Source organism: Amblyomma maculatum, chromosome 7 (assembly GCF_055883805.1).
Source record: "Amblyomma maculatum isolate TAMU_Amacu chromosome 7, ASM5588380v1, whole genome shotgun sequence".
NCBI classification, from domain to species: domain Eukaryota; kingdom Metazoa; phylum Arthropoda; class Arachnida; order Ixodida; family Ixodidae; genus Amblyomma; species Amblyomma maculatum.
This window is the reverse complement of record NC_139350.1, coordinates 72,682,693-72,704,561: the sequence shown is the minus strand read 5'-3', so window position 1 is coordinate 72,704,561 and position 21,869 is coordinate 72,682,693. Positions and strand designations below refer to the sequence as shown.

Genomic DNA, 21,869 nt, shown 5'->3' with positions numbered 1-21,869 from the left:
TGAGCGAAAACATCATTTCTTATAGCGAGCGCTCAGACTCAATTAGTTTTCATGAAAATACAGTTTCAAAAAATAAAAAAGAAAAAAAAGCTGGAGGAATAAATAAAGTTGTTTTTATTCACCAGTCTTGTAGAAATATGACCGAGATCGAAGCTACAGTATTCATTGTTTTTTAAAGGCTCGAGTTCGTGAGATAAACATTGACATGCTGGAGCTCACAATTCTATAAGGCCATTTTTAGAAAGCCTGAAGAACGCGCACGTGATGGCGTAGACGTTGACGGGAATATATAATAGAAAAAGTATTGAACTTAGTATGTTTATGCTGGGTTACATAATTTTCAAGCCACCTCCGTAATAGCGCGTAAAATACATTCAACATGTTTTGTTGCCAGTTGCGTCTAGTGTTCATTTGTTTTATTTCACTCACCTCAACTGCTTCAGGAGTATGCAGAACCACGATGGGTGTCATTCCGATGTAAGCTTTGAAAGTTTTTCCTTTGTAGGTATCGCACAACTCCCGTATGACGCTGAATAATCCTGAAAGAGTGGAGGAAGCCGCAATGATGCAAACGCTTGTAAAAGAAAGAAGGTTTTGGGCAACGTGACCGAAAAGAAAGAAGGAGGTTGTCCAGAAGAATGCCGGTTCCTCGCTGTTCCTGCAATGGAATAGCTACGGATGACAAGGAAACGCTTACTGCTCACTCTGTTCTGAATTGGCTACACACTCACACTGGCCGAACGCGTCCGCCAGTGCAATGAGAGATTGAAACTGCTCAAGACACATGACACGCTTCTGTAAGCGTATACTCTACGTTGTGGCGATCGACCCTCGAAGCACTTGCCAAATAGAAGCTTCCGAGCTGTGTGATTTTGTTGCGTGGCTTTCATGTAAGAGCTACAATGCGTTCTGTTTGCACACTTTCTGTTGTGCCTGAGTTTAGCTTGTGCGTCCCACTCGCATCCTGTCGATAGCTGGGTGGCGCGTAAAGTTTTCGCCTTCTCCTCGTTTCCAGTGACCCGTCAAAGACGACTGGCGGCTATAGCTTCAAGACGCTTCCGCTAGCGGCCGGTTTCTTGCTACGCATCAAATACTCGTTTAGGTGACAGCTGCGCACTGACTGCAAGTACACGCGCGCCAGCAGCCGGAAAGTAGTTGCGGCCCGTTCCTTCTCTTGAGGCATACTGGCCAACATGGCCAAGAGGTCAGCGCTATGGTTCCAGCATCAGAATATCGAAGTTGCTTCAGTAACAGACAGGGGCATCTCTTAGGGCGACCGCAGAAAGGGCAAGTTTAGTTTTGCTCGAAAGGAATTGGCCCTCCTCTCACGCGTTCTTTTCGAGTCGGTCGCGGTTTCTTCTTCCTCCATATTATTCTCCCGTCAGTAATGGTTGCTCTTATGAAATGTGATCGAGAAGGACAGACCTAGGGCTGAAGTTCAGTCATGAATCAGAGGAAAAAAGCCGGTTCACTTGGCTTTCTTGATCAGAGTAAAAATATCATATTGAATAGAATGAACCGTTAATTGGTTCCCGAAACATTTAGGCAGGTTTCTCAACTTAGGTAGCTCTTTAATAAATAAAGCCTGACTTCTGGTAGCCCCACTACCATTTTTTTGGCGTAGATCAGTTGTGACTTGTGAGCATACTGGCAAAGTGAGTGTCATGGTTACGGTCGCGATTTTCTTTTGCAAGCCATCACTAAAATGTGAATGACTTTCAATACATACGCTCTAAAAAGACAGTAAATGCTTTGCTCCTGAAAGGCGATTTCCACAAGACACTCCGCACGGATGAACTGAAGAAAAGGCAAAAAGAACAAAGAGCACTGCGGTTGGGCACTATAGTAGAGGGTCATAGACAGCGAACTATCGTGCACAAACACCTTATCACATTTTCTAGATTTATCAGTTTACGTTGCAAGACCAGACATGAGTGCACCGTATGACATATGACTTTAGAGAACTTCTTTTAATAAACGTTAGCCGCTTTCGAACTTAAATCGCCAAATCTAGGTTGCTGTTTGCTTGCAAGGACGATTGCATATGGAGGAAGCCAACATGCCTCAAAACGAAGGAAATCATTGGGCATGTATTGTTTTATTAAACATACAGGGTTGATGAATGAAAAATTAGCCGCGTGATCATTTCTTACCTGAAACGTAATTGATTATAAAGTAGATCGAAAAGCGCCAGCAGGGATGAATTTCGTGGTTCAGAGAAAAGGTGCTGCAGTAGCTCATGCCCCCGTGTTGAGAAGCGTGTTCATTTTACCATATTAATTTTTTTTTTTTTGCTGAATCACTGCACTGCCAATTCTTTCGAGGCGAGGGCCGGGCCCAGATCTGATGCTCAAAGCCTGAGTCCGGCCCAAGCCTGCTAAATCTAAATTAATGCTTTACTATAAGGGCCGAGTCGGGCCCGCCATGCTGCCCAGGATCCCCTGCCCGTTTCAGGTTGTTATGCAGGCGGCAGACTGCTAATTTCACGCAAGTAGACGCATGCCACGCAAGTGAAAAGCTACCGGCAACGGTGCTGAAATCACAGCGAAGCATCTAGAAATTTCCAAGCTTGATAAAGAGGTAACAAGAAAACCATCCCAAGTGAGCCGATTCCGCAGTGAAAAAAATTGATAGCCCGTGACCTCGTTGCGATATTTCCGCTTTCCTGATGTTTATCTCCAGCATTCCACCGGTGTGTGACATTCCTGCGACAGATTCTCTCCTCGTGAGATATTTCTGTTGTGTTGTTTTGTGGTCCATAAGCGGATAAGGGGAAGCTATCTCTTCCAAACGTCAAGTAAACGCTTTGTCTACACCAGCGTTGCTTATCGACGGGATGTGCTCTCGCCGTATAACTCTAGTTTGGGATAGTGTATTTTGATTCACAAATAATTTCGAAGTTTCCGCGATGAACCTATCATAGTTTGTGAGACGCTAGTCCTGTCGTTTGTGTGGCTTCTTTGTCTTCGTTCGTCGCGCCGTATTATTTGTACTCTCGCCGTGAGACCTAAAATAAATGAGAGTTTGAGGAGGTTTATGTCGGGAACCTCGATTCCCCCTCGCTGGGTATATCAAAACATAATCTGAAAATATTGACAGCAGGCACGCTTCGCGAGCCAGTGTGACCCGCTGCAGTGACTTAGTGGCATTGGTGTTCTTTGCTTCCCGGTGTTCTTTGCCTGGAGCCAATCCCGAGCGAAATTTGTACACACGTCACAGCATGATGTAATCTGTGGCATTGCACAGGTCAATCACACACGACACCAGTGATGGCTGTTTGTCGTCTGTGTTAGGGTTTCTCTCATTGTCGCAATGTTCCTACAAGCATTGCAACCTGCCGCAGTGTCTTCTTTCACCCGATTTATAATCGATGAGGCTGATAAAGAAGGTATACCAGCAATGTGTTTCTGGAGGCTTAGTATGTCTGAAACGCTACGTTTGGCCTCGCTAGAGGGCCTCTAATTGCAAAAGCCCCTGTCACTATACTGTCGTTGCCATCTTCCCAGCGGCTGTGAGGTTCAGATGAAGGACGTGGCGCTCACTACTGGCGCCGTAATTTTGAATATTGATGTCGATTTAACGCTCTTTTGCATTTCCCACATTTCCCCTATCCTCTGTGTTCCGTATTATACTCCATATATCGTCCACGCAAGCGTTGATAGGCATTTGGACAGGTATCGAAATTGAATACATTTTGGCAGAAGCCGAACACAACCAAATTCTGCAAGTGAATTCGCGCGATTATTCTTACAAAGTGCCGGGACGCTGAGCACAACAGCTTTTAGTAACGCCTCATGGCCTATCCAGGGCATTAAAACGAGATTACCACCAATGCGTATACGAATGCCTAGCACTCTAGGCAAGGGCAAAATTGAGCGAAACGGCTATCTCGACCTTTGCTTGGCAAGGGTAACTGCAGCTCTCAAGTCGATCTATATTTCTCCTAAAGATACATGTGCACCATCCCGCGCATTACCGACTCAATTTCTTGCCGAAAAATATCAGATAGGTCACCTATTCAAAACACCTAATTGCTGCTCAACTGGCCAATTATAACTGCATGCGTTGTTACTTCCAGACATATATGTTGTCCTCGCAGACCTGCTCTAGGAGAAGCCTAGCTGGTAAACTTGCAGTACAAGACGTTAATTCTTGGTGTCCTCTTCCGCCCACACGCGTCAGTCACGTTTGCACTCTTAACGGTGGCAGAATAACTTCCATGTGACGGCGTGACGAAGACTGTTCGGAACGAGGCATGTGCGTGCAAAACCTTTTTCCTTTCGCCACTTCCGAGTAAAAATTTCGATACTATGACGGGATGCATTAAAGGTGCATAGCCGGTTAACGAACGAATGGGCTCTTTTCCTGGCTTTCTCGGGCAGCTCAGCCTGTGGGCTCACAAGCTTAATAACTGGCGCGGAAACGCGAACGGGAGCGCGAGACCGAGCAGATCCAGCATATCGTGGAAATACATGCGGAAGCAAGATCGAAATGTACTACTCGGAAACACGCTTTGAATCGATCATAGGGATATTGTTCGACGTTGACACCACTGAATCTCATGTCTTGAAACCAGCTTGCACTGAAATTCGCGTCATCGCTTGCGAGAGTGTTTCGTCAGGCAAATGTCAGTGCTATAGCGGTTATGGATGCAGCCGTAGGACAGCATCGTGCTCGCCACGCTGCAGGTTAGCGAGCAGGCCAGTGCTGCTAACGTGCGCCGTGTGAAATAAAAAAAATAAAAATAAAAGAGGATTGCATTCTGAACGGTGGGGCGCAAACGCGCGGTACGGCTCCACAGCCCCCAACCTCAAAATATACTTGCCGCCACAATTTGGTGGAAAAGACGCAGGTGCCAGCATTGAGCGCTGCGTGCCTCTCAAGTTATCGCTGCCATTCACGTTATGGCGGCAACCGTCATGTGTTATCTTTCTCCATTGACTTGCGGTAGCAATTGTGACGTGTGGACTCCGCTGAGGATTGTTGTGAAAAACATTAATGAAGTACCGAGTAACTGCAAATATTCGAATGAGCAAAAAGTATCGGCGAATCTATAAATTGATATGCAGGCAGCAATGAATGGTAGGGATCTAAGCTAAAAATTTACTCAACGACTGCATTCTTATTCAAGGCTTTGTTTGGTCGACGACACCAACGGCGCTAACTCTGACCAGTTCTGGCTCTATCGCCACCAGAGAAGCAGCAACAGCTGTAATTTTTTTTCTGTCTTTTACTGATGATTGTGAGTTCTTGTTAAAAAAAAGTACTTCAAAACGTGATAAAAGCAACTTTTGGAGCGGTGGTAAAAACAAGCGAGCCGCTGTCTAAAGTCATCCTTTTTTCTTCTGAGAACTCGAAAAAATTCGAGCAAGAATTAGGAGGTTTCAGAAGTTTCATTTCCTCTTGAAGAACTCTGTATAGCTCGTACAAGGGAGAAGAAGGCACTAGCGCTACAACTTTTCATCACACGCGATGAGGCAAAATATGGCCTTAAGTGAGTGCTAAGACGAAAGTTAATTAGATTTGCTGGTAACACTGTTACTTCATTTTCTAACGCAACCTTGAAAGTACTTTTGATCACGAAAACAATAATTCAGCGATAGCGAACAACATCCACCTAAGCGGAGCTAGATTGATAGAATGAAAAGCTATGCTGATTTCTGAATCCTCATAAGCAGATAATTTATTCTTGGTCTGGTGCTGAAACCTGCGATCATCCCCTGTCCCAGCATTCACAGCACTAATTAGGCAAGCGTAGACAATTGTCAAATATCAGGAAAGGCCCGTACTGATTTCCAATTGGAGGCGGGAGCAATGTCAGCGCAAAACTTCTAGACGAGAAGTCAAAAAGTCTGTAAAAATCTGGAGCTTCGAAGCAAATAAATGTTTTTTTTTTTTTTTTTTTTTTGCTGGAAGGGATAGCTTTAGCTGCTTTCATGTACAGGTAAATCCGGCCCAGACGCAGCTGCTGCTGGCAGTTCAGCGGGTGAAGCAATCGCGGCCCAATACGTGACAAACCTCGCTGTCCGAGCAACAGTCTGAGAAGTAAGATCAAAAAACAGCGCGGCTACTTGGGACAAACAGAGAGGAGAATAACGGACAAGCCAGCGCTTGTCCGTTATTCTCCTCTCTGTTTGTCCCAAGTAGCCGCGCTGTTTTTTGATCTTGCAATGCACCAACTAGCTCAGATTTCCGTTCTTCTGAGAAGTATTACCCGGTAAGTAAGCAGGTTTAGGAAGCTGCATGGATGGTTGTAAGTTTGGCTTCGCCTAACGTTCGTGTATTATCGGGGAAAAAAGATGTCCAGGATGGGGCTCTATCATTTGGAGGTGAGAAAGCTGCTTTGCTGCGCTATCTATTGTGGTTCACCTCGTTAGAGCTTAAGGAGAAGTATGCAAGCTCTAAATTGCATGCGAACGTGGACTCACTGGCACCTTCGCGCGAGTTGCTATTCACCGAGGAATTTACCGCTAGATGTCGCTAGGTGGGTATTCGCTGAAAGCATTGGCTGCACGTGCTGCTGCGCTAAACTGACACGACATTTGCGATGCGTTTCGCCGAGCCGGTGCGGTATGCTTTTGAGCAAGCTTTTTTTTTTTTTTTTTTTTTTAGCAGCGTCTCTCGTTTTACAGTCTGGTTCCAAACAAACAAACAAACATTGTTTCTGCGGAATGGGAGAATGGTACGTGTCCCCTTGGGAACCGTTATCTGCATTGATAGCGGCACATTTAAGCCCAGGAGATACGCTCGGAGAAAGCTAGTGGTAGTGAGTGCCATGTTTCATACGAAAAGTAAGACATTTCTTTTTAAAGGTGACACATCCAATTTGTATGGTCCCGGGAGATACCACGTAGCGGCACCTGGCGGAAGCTGCAGGGCGAAGAGCAACTCGCGCGAAATGCGGTATTTGCTCTTATACGCAAGCTGGTACACTTGCATGTGAGTTGCAACGCTCATACCCTCCTTTTTGATCACGAACGAGGTGAGCAATCACTAGAAGAAAAAGCGATGCAGTCTCGTCTGCTCCAGCCGGCAAAGTCCCATCCTGAACACCTCGGTCCCCTATAGTACCAAGAAATCCCTTTACCACTCGAAAGGCATAAAATGCCATTTCATGCTCACCAAAAAAGAACAAACACTTCACATAACTTTACGCATGTAAAAAAAAAAAAATGATCGAAGCAAGCGACTGTGCACCAAAAAGTTCAGCGAGCTTAATCAGCCAGCGATTTTTTGGTGCTAAATCGCTTCAGTGAACAATTTTTTCAGAACTTACCAACGGCGGCGTCCTTAGGGCTAAACTGTCGGCTCTTCTTCCAGTAAGCGACCGCTGAGAACCAGAAAGGAATGCCATCCCAAGGCCCTGGTAGAGATCTAAGGGCGACCCATATCCTTAACCAATGTGCGCTGGTCATGAGACTAACGTAGCACACGAGAATTCCAAGCAGCCACGCTGCTGCTTTCACGACCAAGGCATCCAGGTGAGCAGTTGCGACGACATCGTGCGAGTTCCATTGAACAGCCATCTCGTTTCCTTTACAGAGTGGTCACGAGAGTATTTCCGACGCTAAACCTCTTGATCTATCTGGCTAATGAAACCCTGCTTAGACTCCAGCTGTAAAATCATCATGTGTGTTTCGTGAAGTCGGCCAAACAGTCTCCGTTATTGAAAGGACCTGCAAGACCCCACGCTATCAAATTCTTACAGCTGGCTGCGTCAATGCGATCGGAATAACAAGATTTCCTAACTCGCCGGGTTAATATAGGTTGTCCTCTTACAGGAATACTACCTCTACTGGTTTACACGTGCCTGTTCTATTCGCAACGTTTGGCTGAGACGCGGTGCGCGCTGGGACTTTATATGAGCAGTCACTGCGTCGGCGTTGATGACCGTGGCCTGCAGATGACGATCACGTTTTGGCTGACAACTCGTGACCTTGCCGTCACTTTTTTGTTTCGGCTTCCTTTTGTCACAAAGGGAGCCCTTGTCGTTATCTCGTACATAGGTGACTGCACCGAAATCGCGATGACAGACACCCTTACAGCGGGCCCTTTGTTCAGAAGAGCAGCACGTACCCAGGCCACCGAACTTCCGTAACAAGCTTGTTGAAGGACAAACGACACGTGCTGTAGGAGCTGTCTTCGAATTTGTCTTTGGGTTTTTTTTTTAGCTCCTGTTCATTACTTCCGTACATAGAAAAGTTAATGCTCTGCGTTATTTGCGTATGCAGTTATCTCTCCGGCTACAAGTGGAGTGTTGCCTTCGCACCTCGTTCAACGCTACCAGAGGAAAGGCAGGCGCTATGTCAACATAATTTGTATTTCTAAGGCTTAGACCTACAAGATGAAATGGACAGTTGGAGACGCGCGTGAAAATGTGACAAGAAAGGATTGCGCAAGGTGTAAATAGCTTACAGTTTGACGGTGTATTTGACTCTCCCAGCTCCTTTGTTGCGGCACAAGGCCTGCACAGGCGTTTGCGTTCATTGCTTTGAAACATGTTGCTTTTTGCGGGCAGGCGAACTCCAGATAAGCGCTGTTTGAAACAAAGTTCTTTTATAGGCTGCGCTCATAAACAGTCTCATTGGGGGAAAAAAAAACTCCACTTGTGCTCAAAGCGGGTAAATTTTAAATGAAGTAGTAACAAAACGCTGTCTAGAAAAATAAAAAGCATTATATACGTTGAGCCGTTACTTATGGCGTTTTGTTCTATTATATTTTTCCTCGCTTTTATAAATGCGAGGCACGCTAAATATATGGTTATGGCATTGTTACCAAACATATTACAAGACTCAAAATGAAAACTGCCTTATTCCTAAATAAGCTGCAATCCACAGCATGACTGATGGTAAACTGCGGCATCTGCGATTTTTTTTGCCCTACGCAAGAAAGAAGTCAGCTCTTACGGCAATAAAAAAAAAATCATAAAAAAGCATAGCGCCTAGTATCAGGTGAACATGGCATAAAGAAACCGGGGATCACATTTCGCGTGCGTCCTCTAAAGTTATCGTCTCAATCTTCAATAACCGCTCTCTACTGAGCGAGCAATGGCTACCCTTACCAGTGCGGCCCATGACTATCGCCCATCTACTGTGCCAAGAAACAGGTGGCGTTCCTTCTCGTTATTTTGGGCTAATGTTATCTTATGCGTTCATGAGCTGATTACTCATTGCTCTAAACTGTGCCGCACGTGGTGGCAACAAAATTACCTCTATCCTGACATGCTGGTCATGATCTAAGAGCAGGAATGATAACCACCTTGCTCTAAAAGCGCAATGACGACGTACCAATACAGAGTCGGGAGAGCACAGTGCTAATGACTGGAGCCCTAACTCAGAAATAACTGTTTGTATAAGGCAGATAAATACTAGCACTGAAGGCACTCAACAAGAGAGGAGAACAGAAGGTCGAGTGAGCTCCATGGAGGAGGCCTCTCCCACACCACTGATGTACCGCGGGGCACGAAGAGAACAATAAAAAAGGTGAACAGATTACACTCTTTCAATTTTCTATGCTTTATCCAGCCTTTCAAGCAAACCTTGAGTTGAAGAGTGGCACGACGCGCACTTTGAAATAACCAGTTATGGTTTGGAAGCCCAGGTTGCAGGAATAGTCTCATATTTATGCAGATTTACTCAAGTCTATAAAATGCCGAGAAACAGGTGCTCTTAACCAGATGCAGTACGAATGCGGACTTTATGCACAAATAGGCCCAAATGACTGCGTGAGGTTGTACAGGCGTTCTTTTAGCTTAGAAGACGGAGAAGCGTGCCCGGCAAAGCACTCAGTCAAGCTACGCAAAAATGAGATGGCTTTTCAAGATAGCTGCCTTCTCTCTAGCTTTCGGAAGCGTTCACTGATTATGTTTGTTTTTGTGCGCCTTATAAAAACAGTGCTTTACAGGGCTTTAACGGTGTGTTTTCTTCTCCTCTCTAAGACTTCTTCGTCATTCCCGCTGTTTGATTCTGGCGGCTTTCAATCAACTCGCTCAGACCTTTGTCATTCAGAATGATTAGTAATTTCGGTGCGACCCCGCTGAAAAAATCCCCAGTTTTTAAACAGGAACCAAGGAGTATGTTTGCGCAAGTTTGAGTCGTGACGATCACCGAACCAGTGACCGAATTGTCGTGCTGGCTGCTTATTAGGCAGAAAAGGAACACTCAACCGCGGACACTTTACTCTGATAGGGATTAGGCTAGCAATAGCATTAGGATGCTGTGAATGAATTGAAGGAAAAGCTTGAATGACGCCCAATATGCAGCACGTGGAACTTCTGAGAATTCGCTGGCAGTTCCGAACTGTGATTACTTAGTCACATTTCCCCCCGTTTGAAAAATAGCCAGTGAATAGAAATATACTCTGGAAATGAATAATTTATCCAACACTTCGAATACACTTGGAAAATCAGTGAAGATGCTTGCATGTAGTCAAATATCTTGAGAAGAAAACGCTATATTTAACACAATTTGAACCACATAGGAAATATTGCTTTTGAAGAAACCTCGCTGAATCTCAGCGGCAATTCGTTACTTCCTGTAAAGACTTGAGGTGCGTACCTAGAGACAAAATCCTGTAATAAAATTAATAAAGTGAATGACCTAAACTAAAATCACGGTTTTCTGTGTTCCGATTGGTCCATAAAATAGGGCAAAGTTTTGATAGAGGCGAAACGCCAGGCGCCCATGAACTGTCAGTACGAGTTAAAGAACCTCAGGTGGTCTAAATTATTCGGAGCTATCCACTACTACGATGTTTCATCGTCGCCTGTTTAAGCCATTTTGGACGTTAAATCACGCAAATTAAGCCAACTAAAAATACGCGTCGACCGCTTAACTGACTGTAACTCCGCGTTCCCGCAGACGCTACTGACTGACATGAAGGATTACATGACTGGAAGATAGGTGTAAAGAGAGGTTCTTGTGATGAGAGATAAGAAATAAACACACGAGGCGGCGGCACTTGGGAAAAAAACAACTCTAATTTATCAATGAAGAAAAAACAACAGATACAAACGAGAAAAGGCAAAGAAACACGCGCAAAGAACAGGGAAATAATTTACGCAAGAAAAGGAAAGGCGCACTCATATGCTCGTGTCGGGGGTGGTGGTGCGTCCGGCGGAGTGGTCCGTCTGGGCGTCGGTGAAGGCGGTGGTTCTGGGTGCGTCCCTGATCGACGAGTCGGATCAACGGCTTCTCTACAGCAGGTCTCTATGCTGTAGCCTGGATCCAACAGTTACGCGTCTGATACGCGTACCTTAGATGGCCGGAGCAGCGTCTGGTGGATGCGCTGTCCACTTGTGTTCGGCCCCCTGGCTGGTGGCCACGTCATCACAGCTGCCGGGAAGGTCCAAGTCCAGCTGCGCCTGAGTCGTGTAGCTCAGGCAGATGCATCTGGAGTCATAATCGGGTCAGTCCGGGTCTGGAACCTCGGATGTCTGTGGCAAAAGCCCAAGGCTGGTCACTCGGGTCGCCAGCAGAATCTTGTACCGTCGAGGGCGATATCCGGGTCTGCAATGCCGAACGTTTGTGGCGGAAGCCCGAGCCTGGTCACTCGGGTCGCATGCAACAGACACAGCCGAGAGAATTTTTCTCCTTGACTGTTCTCTTCCGTATCCTCGTCCCGACTCCCCGCTCTGCTGATCTCTTGTCTCCGCCAGATGCTTTGCTGTACGTGGCACATTCTTGATGAGCTACGCATTTGCTGCTTTTCTCCACGTGGCGCTTTCTCGATGCGCCACGCGTTCTTTACTTACTTATGTTCGTCGTCTTCGGCGTCCTACTTATGTGGCGCTTGCTCTTCACCATAAGTTCCCGCCTAGATAAACACTTAAAGGTGTGGAAACGCAGCAACGCCACAGTGTAAAACAATGGAAACAGTTACGAATTGCTCGTGGGAGTATTTCAGAAATGCAAGAGGCAGAGAGAGAGAGAGAGAGAAAGAGATTATTCAAATCACGCCTTTGATTAGGTGTTCACCTTAACAGTCCAAAGAAACAGAAGAGCTATAGTAGATTTTCTTTATTTTTCAAGCAAACGCAATTGGGAGGTGGTACACTCTTTTTCAGTCTGATATGCGACCACAATGGTGTTTCAAGTCAGGGATAGCTTGTTCACACCGTTGGTACCTCAAAAGATCTCCTTGCTTATTACGTAAAAGATCTTTCTGACACCGGCACAAACAAAGCACACTACTGCCGCTTTCTTGCACACGGCTTTTGTTTAACAACTGTGGTATATTGTGAGATATACTTTTAGGGACATATGTAAGAAAGCTATCTAACCTTCGCATGAGCAAAATCTTGCTGGTAAAGGCTGCACTGCGCTCGCACGGAGTAGTGTAAGCTCGCACAGAAAATCAATGACAGGTATGCATGGCGAGGGAACCGTTAAATATTGTAAGACGCTAACCTGAACGAATTGACGAGAATGCCCTAATCTCTCAATGCGCGGCAAAATCTTTATTTTAATGTTTCTTCTGCGCTCGAACCGAGTGGTTAGGACTGCTGTATAAAAACGTTTCGCTGCGTTTCTAGCTACAAATGGCAAAACAATTGCAAAACTGTCCCCAGGAAGGGCCTGAAGATATATTGATAGCTATGAGGCTATCTTATGACGCATGAAACAAAAAATGCCTTTGTTAACCCCTTCTCATAGAAAAAAAAATATATATTTTTCCTGCATTTCTGGGTATGGATATGCGATTGATAGAGAGTGATGGGGTTCATGTTTGATGTGCGGCCAACTCGCAACACACCGCAAAGGAGACAAAAAAATTTAAAATATAATAATGCAATTACCTCATCGTCGTATTGTGTCAACATTAAAAACCTCGCGACGAATAGCCGGCTTCTACCGTATCAGTTTGTTATGGGCCATAGCATTTCCACAAGCCAATCGTGGCAGTTGGAGACAGAGATATCCGCCTTCTCTACTTTTTGGGGAGAGGCCGAATAGGCCGGAAGGTGGCTGTCTCAAGAACTGATAAATAATAATGGCTATGAACCGCACAAAAAAATCAAAATGGCTGAGTTGAACTACTCAGAAAAAATTTGCAAGTTTTAAAGAGGATACAGAAAATCCAAAGTGACTGAGAATAACTGAGTATAGCAAATGAGCCTTGCCGCTCGTCAGGCTAAGTTCCAGTTTGCCCGTTCCTGAGCTTGAAGGCCATGTTTACGGAGTGAACCGATTTCGCAAACTCCTTTCCCGTGCTATTTCCATGAATTCGAATCGAGGGATACTCTTAATACATAATGCATGACGCGTCGTCTCTTATTTTTGTTCGCTTAATTCACAAGGAGTTGATCGCAAGTTCCATATGTCTCTTCGTGTGCCTAAAGCAGCGCTTCAGTCACTCTCAATGGACATAATTGATTGTTTTGGCAGGCTGTACGTCAAGTCAGTCAAAGTCAGATTGGCTTTGATAGCACAAAGCGATGCAAGCGAAAAAGTATGGATATAACGACCATGAAGAAAAAAAAAGAAGGCTGAGTCGAAACTAAAGTGTTATTCAATTGACAAAATGAGGCTGGAAAAGGCTGTCGAAAAAGTGGTTTGATTCTGTTACGGCGCTCTAATGAAGAACTGCGTTTCCAAGCGTGAACTCAAGAAAATCCTGGCCCGAGAGAAAAAAATGAAATGCCTGCGGCTTAGCTACGCTCAGCCCGGTCATCTAAGCGAAAGCTTTGTTATGCTTGGTTCAGCTGTGTTGCTAAGTCAGGTTAGACTCATGTAGACAACCACACGCTTTTCATCGTGTATTCCCGGTTTGGTTAAACAGCATGATTAGAAAAGTCAGCCGCACGATCAGACAAAACCCGTCGTCTACGAGACCGCCCCACGACGTAGACGGTCCCTGCCGACTCGATTCAACCATAGTGAGAAACGGTGAGGCGCCATATATGTGTGCACGCTCGTATATATTGCGTTATGTAACCTAAGGATAGTCAAATTCAGCACGGCGTCGACGATAGACAGTCGAAGTAATGGTCTCGGGACAATAGCTGCCTCCGGCTGTATGGGAACTCCAAGCAAACGCCGCGCGTTTTTATATGGGCAAGCGCCAAAACTGGTGGCTCCGCGCACTGCAGCAGTGGCGGGGAGTCCCGTGCTACATCACCCGACTGACGCTCCTCCACACCCTGCCGCACGTTTTGGCAGAATGCAAACAACTCAAAACCCCCCCTCCTCCCCTTCCCGCCAACACCCCCAATCCCCAACCCCTTGAGCGATGGGAGACCTTGTTGTCCAGCCCCGCCCTATCGATCCAGCTCGCACTAACAGACAGGGGCCAGGAGCTGCTGGGAACATATGGGTCCCGCAACTAGGGAACCACCCCGTCTGGTGCAAGCATGCACCACCGAATTATTTCGGGCTTAATAAATGTTGATTCCTCCTCCTCCACTTGAAATTCGAATTTACCGCGTCGATGTCATTGGCTCGAAGAGGCTAATAAACCTTTCGTTTTAAAACATCGCGTGGCAGTCTCTGAGGAGAGTGCATCGCATGCAGTTAACGCATCGCATGCACTCACGAACCGTTTTCGGAAAGAACGAGCTAGCGAAGGTTTCAGTGTAACAGGAATAACCTTTAACTTTTTGCTATGCTGCGGTCGGGTGGTTCGTCGGCGTACAGGCTCTACGTACGAGTGTTTGCGGATACCTAGTTTATCATGATGCCGCTGTTTTTGTAAACTAGAGCATTCGCGGAAGTACGCCAACTATATGATCGGTATATAAACCTAGCTGCTTTCTTTTGCACTGATTAGAGCTTGTTTATGCTACCACGAGTTTGATCCATATTGCATTACTGGTCAAACTAAGGTTTTGTACGCTATTAGTTTAGCTTCATTTGTACATTGTCGCAAAAGTCCTTCTTAAATAATTTAATTTCCGCATGGCCGTCTTCACAATTTCCGATATGTGTTCATTCCTCCTTAGATGCGATGTTATGGTTATGCCTAGGTATTTATAGTTGTTTACCATTGCGAGAGCTCCGCCGCCTACGGAATATGACAACTTTAATAGTTGCCGCTTGCGTCTTATTGTCATCACAACTGATTTTTTTTGGTGTTTACTGACCTCTGCCAATCAGCACTAGGTTGCAACCCTTGCTAATGCACTATTAAGTAGAGCCAGTTCGCTGGAATTGTGAATTTCATGATAGATTATGCAGTCATCCGCATATAGCTTGATTTTTACTGTTAGGCTATGAACTAGGTCATCAATAAATGTTAAAAAGAATAAAGGCTCGAGAGCGGATCTCTATGGTATACCCGACTTAACAGGCGCCGGAGCAGAACACTCTTGATCTATTCTAACGTATACTGGCATCGGCCACATAAGTAAGCTTCGATCCATGCAAGAAGTAAATTGTTTTCTAACAGTGGGGGGGGGGGGGGGGGGGGGGGGGGGGGGGGGGGGGGGGGGGGGGTTCTAGTTTTGAAAGAAGATAATGGTTTGAGACACGATCAAAAACCTTTTCAAAACCAAGAAATATAATATCGATTTCGCTTTGAATGTCGCCTGCTGCGAAGTCGTTAGTCCAGGAGTTCTGTTACTGCAGAGTCCTTTTCGGAACCCATGTCACCTGTTGTCGATTAGATTATTATATTCAACAAATGTCGCGATATGATTAAAAATAATGGGCTCAAGAACCTTATAATAATAATAATAATAATAATAATAATAATAATAATAATAATAATAATAATAATAATAATAATAATAATAATAATAATAATAATAATAATAATAATAATAATTGGTTGACAGGAAAAGAAAGGCGTGTCACAGTTGTTCTGTGGACACTCACACGCGCCGTAAGGGAAGGGAGGAAAGTGAGAGTGAAAGTGGAAAGGAAGAAAGAAAGGATATGGGCATGATTTTACTGAATTTCCAATCAAGGGGAAGTCCTGCTTTAGACAAATAAAGGTTGAACATAATACATAAGTATTTACTGCACCACTCGGCATACCTAGCAAGGAAAGCATTGGGTATACCATCACCATCTGGTGACTATTTGCTGTCAATATTCAGCATTAACGACAGAATGCCTTGTTTTGAAACAATACCATTATTAATTGGCTTACAACTAGGTCGGAAAAGTGGTGTCTTACCGTCATCGTTTGTGAATACCGAACAGAAAAATTGACAGCTGATACTGCTTGCGGCTGTGACGTTATTGATACGCCATTTATACATAATCTGCATGTTATTTTGTTTTTAGGAGACAAGTGCCGATAGAACTTTTCTGTTGCCTTTCATGGTAGCGTTGAAATAGTGGTCCTTGTGATGTTTTTTGTGCATTTCTTTTCCGATCAGAAGGAAGCCGCACCGAACAGAAGACCCGGCTCTGACAGAATGGTTCGGCACGGCTCACTGAACGAGATAACCGAGTCCCCCAAAAAACCGCCACTCATTTTAACTACACGTTAACTGAACCGAAGCTCACTCACTTTTTGAAAAGAATGGTTAAAAAGATCCGGCTTGCTCATGAGTGACACGCGTCTAATAATAGCGTGCCCGAGTACGCATGCGCAACATGCACAGCTCAAAGGACGAGGGGTGCAGCTTTCTTTGTGGGCATACGCACTCGCACCCCGCTGTTCCATAACTGATCTGTTCTGAATATCACTGCTATTAAAAATTCGGAAATCTGCACACAAGGCTTAGTGCTTTGCGCAGAAAGTTTTTTTTTAAAGAAAAATATAATCGAACGTACGATTACTCAGAAACAGCACAAATTATTCGACGGAAATATGCGACTTACTATTCTCTCAGGTTGCAGTGGTCGCATTGCCACTTGCGCCAGCAACGAAGTAGATGAGGTTTGGCACCCTAGCTCGTTCGCTCGAGGTAGCACAACAGCTAGGCTAGGACACGGTAGCAGCTCAATGGCAGGCTCCACTGGCTCACCAGCCAGTAATCTAAGGCCCCCTCAATAAAAGAAGCCGACCTCGACCACAGGCTGCCGTCCACAACTAGCCTGGCCTTTCTACCCACGAGCTCGAGCGCACGAGCTAGGGTGATAACCTTATCTACCTCGTCTTTGCGCAAGTGGCACTGTCAGCCCTGCTACGAGAACTTAGTGGGTTTATAAGGATTTCACGTTTGGAAAAATAACGATTTTGATTTCCAGAAAAGTCAGGCGCATAGGAAACAATATTTTTCCCGCATGCGCGTGCCGCCCATCAGGTGCACTAAGCACAAAGTAACAATAAGGACAATGAGTCAACAGATGCAAAGAAGGCGCCATGGGTCACTGTATTCGCAGCCAAAATACGCGCAGACCCAGGGCTGCTAAAAAACATGCGGGAGTTGACCTAATTTCATTGATAAATTTATTGGCTCATTCTGTTTGAAACTTTGTAAATCAACAGCAAGCACACTTCGCCGAGTGCCCTCGGCGTGTATAAACACCACGTGTCTTTACTGAACAATTCGATGGGAAGCGGACACATCACACATAGCCATATCGCAACGCTGTCCTGACAACAGCGTCAATTATAGACCATAATTTGAGAGCTTGTCTTCCAAGTCTGTGACCTTTGCTGTTCGTTCGACATGAGACCGCTCTCGAAACCAGATTCGTAGTCCTCCTCTCGCCTTGAGAATCATTTCGTAAGTGATCCTGAGCTGACTAACCGGTCTTGTAGATTTTATGGTGTACTTGCGAAGAACCTTGGCTAAGAGGGCCTTGGCCTCCATCTGTGCAAAACGTTGACCTGGAGCATGAAAATAATCCGAATAATTTACACGGAAAGACGTAAGTGAGGTAGAAAATTTCGTTTTAAGCCTTATTTTTCAGCTGTATTTTTGAAGTGCGTTAGATCAGTGGTTGAAGTTGTTCACATTGGATGGCTTACCTAAGCAGTTCTTGGGGCCAGCCGAGAAAGGAATGTAGCTGAACGGATGACGATTCCTCACTTCCTGTGTAAGAAAGCGCTCAGGAATGTAAAGGTCCGGATCTTTGAAGTATTCGGGGTTTCGATGGAGGCTGTGCATGTTGATGAAGCAAGTGACTCCCTTCGGGACCTTGTATCCGTCTGAAAGGATTATTGGGGCAACCATAGTTAGCTGAAGACTTTGGTGCGTCAATTATACGCATGCCTGCTTCGTGCATATTTTGGCAACAACGTTAAACTGTAGGAAAACAGCTAGCAGTGCAACAGAAAAGCAGTCAGCACGATGAAATTAGTCAGCGGTCATACAGAACCTGCTTAAGGAAGTTAGGTCTTAACGAATTTTCATTAAATCTATTGGATTGTGACAATCGTTAAACATGCGCGTGCTATTCTTTGGAACTTTCATATACCAATCTCCTGGAACACATTTAAAACGTTAATATATTTTTCTTGTGGTTGCCTATTTACATTCTGAACGAAAGCAGTAAATAAAAAGACCATTTATTACTGGTTTTCAAAAGCATAATTCTTCAGAATATTCACATTGTCTTGGATATCTCCAGCTCTGCAGTAAGCAGCCGAATACTTTGTCTTAAAACTACTCATAGGAGTTCAAATTTTATACTCTTCGAAATTAATATTAAAACGAGGACATGAGAGCAAAGCTTGAGCGAGGGTCACACCTTTGTCGTCCTTTTAATTTAACTTTCGCACATTTACACATATCTTTCCAAAAACGTATATTTTTGATATTACGCATTCTGTCCGCTGGACCTTAATTCATTATATGTAAATTGTAAAAGATCGTCTGATATACCACTGTCACCCCTTGCATGAAAGTATTACTAGTATTACTGTAGATGGCGAGGAGGCACTTTTGGCCGGCTCGTTTTAAATGTGAGACAAGTGACTGGTACCCAAGTATGTTCTGGAATAAAGAGAGGTACTGACGTTCTACCTCAGGCTCTCTCCTTACCTAGTATCAGGTCCTCTTCAAGGACTCTTCCAATGAGGGGAACAGGAGGGAATAGTCGCAATGACTCCTGTGAAAATGAAGTTCCAGAAATTGTGTTAGCCCAGGCATCATCATATACTAAAGCTTTATCGAACTGCTCGATATTAACGTTGTAGTGCTCTAGCGCAGTAATCGAGGTGCCTGTTACAAGTTGTTAACTATTTCAGAAAAATAATTCTAGTTTAATTATTTTATGCACTGCTATGTCTCTTCTTGCCAAAGAATCATTGCTAAATTGCGCACAGAGCCTTTCGTATTGACGCTGCTACTGTATACAGTATATTTCGTTTAACTTTATGAATGGACAACAAAAAACGTGACAAAGCACAGCAATGTAAAGACAGCGAAACAATGCTTGCCGTCATGCGGCATTTCTCGCGGTATTTTTGAGACCCCTATCGTTTATTCACAAAGGCGATAAATGAAACATGTCATTCGCATGACGGCCAACGTCATTTTATTAAGCTGGACTAAGAAAGAGCTGATGCAATTTTTTCAGCTAACTTTCCACCTTGTTATATGAGGCTTGCGCCTGGGTATCGCACCGCTGCCACCAGTTGTTAAATGCGCGTCGCGGCCCCTCGGTAGCGTTGGCCTGGCGGTTTCATGGCTGAACGGACGGCATCAGCGGTCCCGGCAAAGACGAGGCGTCGACTAACAAAACCAACGTTTAATTCAACATCCCGTAGGAACGGGCAGAGAAGCTGGCCCGGAGATAAAACTGACAAGCTCAAAAAGCTGGCGTGTGGCGTAGTCTCTGCGACGTCTCTCTGTAGTCTCTCTCGCAGCGGAATCAGCCGCTGTTTTTTATACGCTCATCAGTCAGAGGGAAAGGGAGAGAATTCATGTTCGAGCAAGCTGGGATGACTCAGTCTCGGTGTCGCGATAGAAATCTCCTCCATCTCCTGCAGACAGGCGAGGGCGACGCTCTCTCCCTAGGGCCCCGGGCTTGGCCAGCGTTTGCCCACACACACACTCACACACACTTGGCACGTGTGACTTCGACACGCCGGGACACGTTCGTGGGAGGAAGCGTGGGCGGCCGATTGCACGGCGCTGAAATGGCCGAAATGCTCGCTGCTGCGTTGCGCCTGCGTCGGTTGTCGCACATGGCGGTGGCGAATCGTAACAACGTGCATGGTGCTTTCTTCCGACATTTCAAGTAAGCACGAAAAATATGAAAAATGTCGCATGACAGCATCGTGTGCTACAATGCAGCGCTTACAACCGGGTACTGAGCAAATGGGGGCGTACGCGCTTGCAGTGCCCAAGTCACGGCTCGCGCCTTGCTCGGACACTTTGACATGTTTATGATGGTTAGGAAGAGCGACTGTCATCTTCTCCTCTTCCTGCGTTGCAACACGGTGGCCCCTGCTCGAGCATTCTTTTTCTGGCTCATTATGGCCAATATAAAGACCCATATTAAACAACCTTCATTGAGTCCGCCCCTCAAACAACAAGCGCTGGCTAGCAACTGACGTTCATTGCGAGCGGAGGTGTGTGCCGGCTCGACTTTTCAGGATGGATGGATGGATGAAATATAGGAGCGCCCCCTTTGAAACGGGGTGGTAGCAGTAGCTATCATGCTCATTTTTCTCCCTATATCTTAATTATTGATTTAGAATGGTTAACTAAACCATCATTCTATTTATTACTTTTTTGTTTCTACATTACTAACATTACGTCACTTATCTGCTTTTAAGCCACCAATCTTCCAGTCGTTTTTTGCTAGTTTCCACCGCCGGTTTATTCACCCGGCCACTGGTATCTCTAGACCCCCGAGCTTCAGGAACAGTTACTGCGTCTGCATCAACTTCCAGGTGGATATCATTACATTCGAGTATAATATGGTCAATTGTTTCACTGGAGTTACCACATACAGCACATGCGTCATCTTCATTGTTAAATTTCTTTTTGTAGCTGCGTGTTCTAAGGCACCCTGATCTAGCTTCAAAAAGTAGGGCACCGCTTCTTGAGTTATCAAAGAAAGCTTCCTTCCTGATCTGCATTTTCCACTTTCGGTATAATTCCACACTCTGCTTCTTCTCCATCGAATTTATCCAATTTTTACATTTTGTGTTTTTATTTTGCTCTTTATTTCTCCGTCCTTGTGACTAGCATACTTACTAGTTAGTTTCCTATTTCTTTTCCTCCATTGTGAGTCAACGCTTTTTAAGTACAGGTATTTAAATACTTTAGCTGCCCGTCTGTTACTGTCGAATTTCTTCAGGCGTTCCTAATATAATATTTTACTCTGAGCTTCCCGTACTTCGAAAGATCTCCAGTCCATATCTCCCTGTACCGCCTCATTTGTGGTTTTGCCGTGGGTACCTAGTGCTAATCGTCCAACGGCTCTCTGATTTATTTCTAATGTCGACTGTACCTCTGATGTTAGGCACTAAACCGCATTTCCGAAAGTAAGTCCGGGCACCATAATTCCTTTCCAAATACCCCTCAAACCCTCATACCTGTTGTATCCACACAATGTCCTATGCTTCATTATCCCGGCATTCCATCGTCATTTGGCCTTAAGTGATTTAATTCTCATGCTTTCCAATGTATGCCAATCCTTCGTTTACCCATACTCCCAGATATTTGTATTCTGCTACTCTGGGTATTTCATGGCCTTGTATTTTAAGACCCTGAACAGTTGAGCCGTTGAAAATCATCAGACCCGACCTAACTGCGCTAAAACTGAAGCCTAGAGTGTCCCCTTCGTCTCCGCAATACTGAACTGGTGTTTGCAATTCTTCCAGACTCTCAGCTAGCAGCACAATATCGTCTGCATACATAAAACCGGGGAGGCGCTGCTCTACCGCCTTTCCACCTAATCTATATGACAGGTTAAAACCTAGGTTACTGTCTTGTATCCTCTGTTCCAGGTTTATCATATAAAGCATGAACAGCGCCGGTGATAGAGGACAGCCTTGTCTTAATCCTTTGCATACTT

General features: G+C 45.1%; 2 protein-coding genes across 2 annotated transcripts in view; both read right to left on the bottom strand.

Moving 5' to 3' along the window:
- Positions 1-7,784, bottom strand: part of LOC146183625 (cytochrome P450 4V2-like) — a 35,703-nt gene extending 27,919 nt beyond the window's left edge. Inside the window, exons 1-2 of the mRNA XM_084608731.1 lie at positions 7,277-7,784; positions 430-539 (exon numbers count right to left, since the gene is read on the bottom strand). Of these exons, the coding sequence (XP_084464857.1) occupies positions 430-539; positions 7,277-7,526 (360 nt within the window). The 5' untranslated portion in view covers positions 7,527-7,784. The remainder of the gene's footprint in view (positions 1-429; positions 540-7,276) is intronic.
- A 9,719-nt stretch (positions 7,785-17,503) lies between these two features.
- LOC146183624 (cytochrome P450 4V2-like) overlaps positions 17,504-21,869 on the bottom strand; it is a 34,176-nt gene continuing 29,810 nt past the window's right edge. Inside the window, exons 9-11 of the mRNA XM_084608730.1 lie at positions 18,881-18,947; positions 17,866-18,045; positions 17,504-17,724 (exon numbers count right to left, since the gene is read on the bottom strand). Of these exons, the coding sequence (XP_084464856.1) occupies positions 17,504-17,724; positions 17,866-18,045; positions 18,881-18,947 (468 nt within the window). The remainder of the gene's footprint in view (positions 17,725-17,865; positions 18,046-18,880; positions 18,948-21,869) is intronic.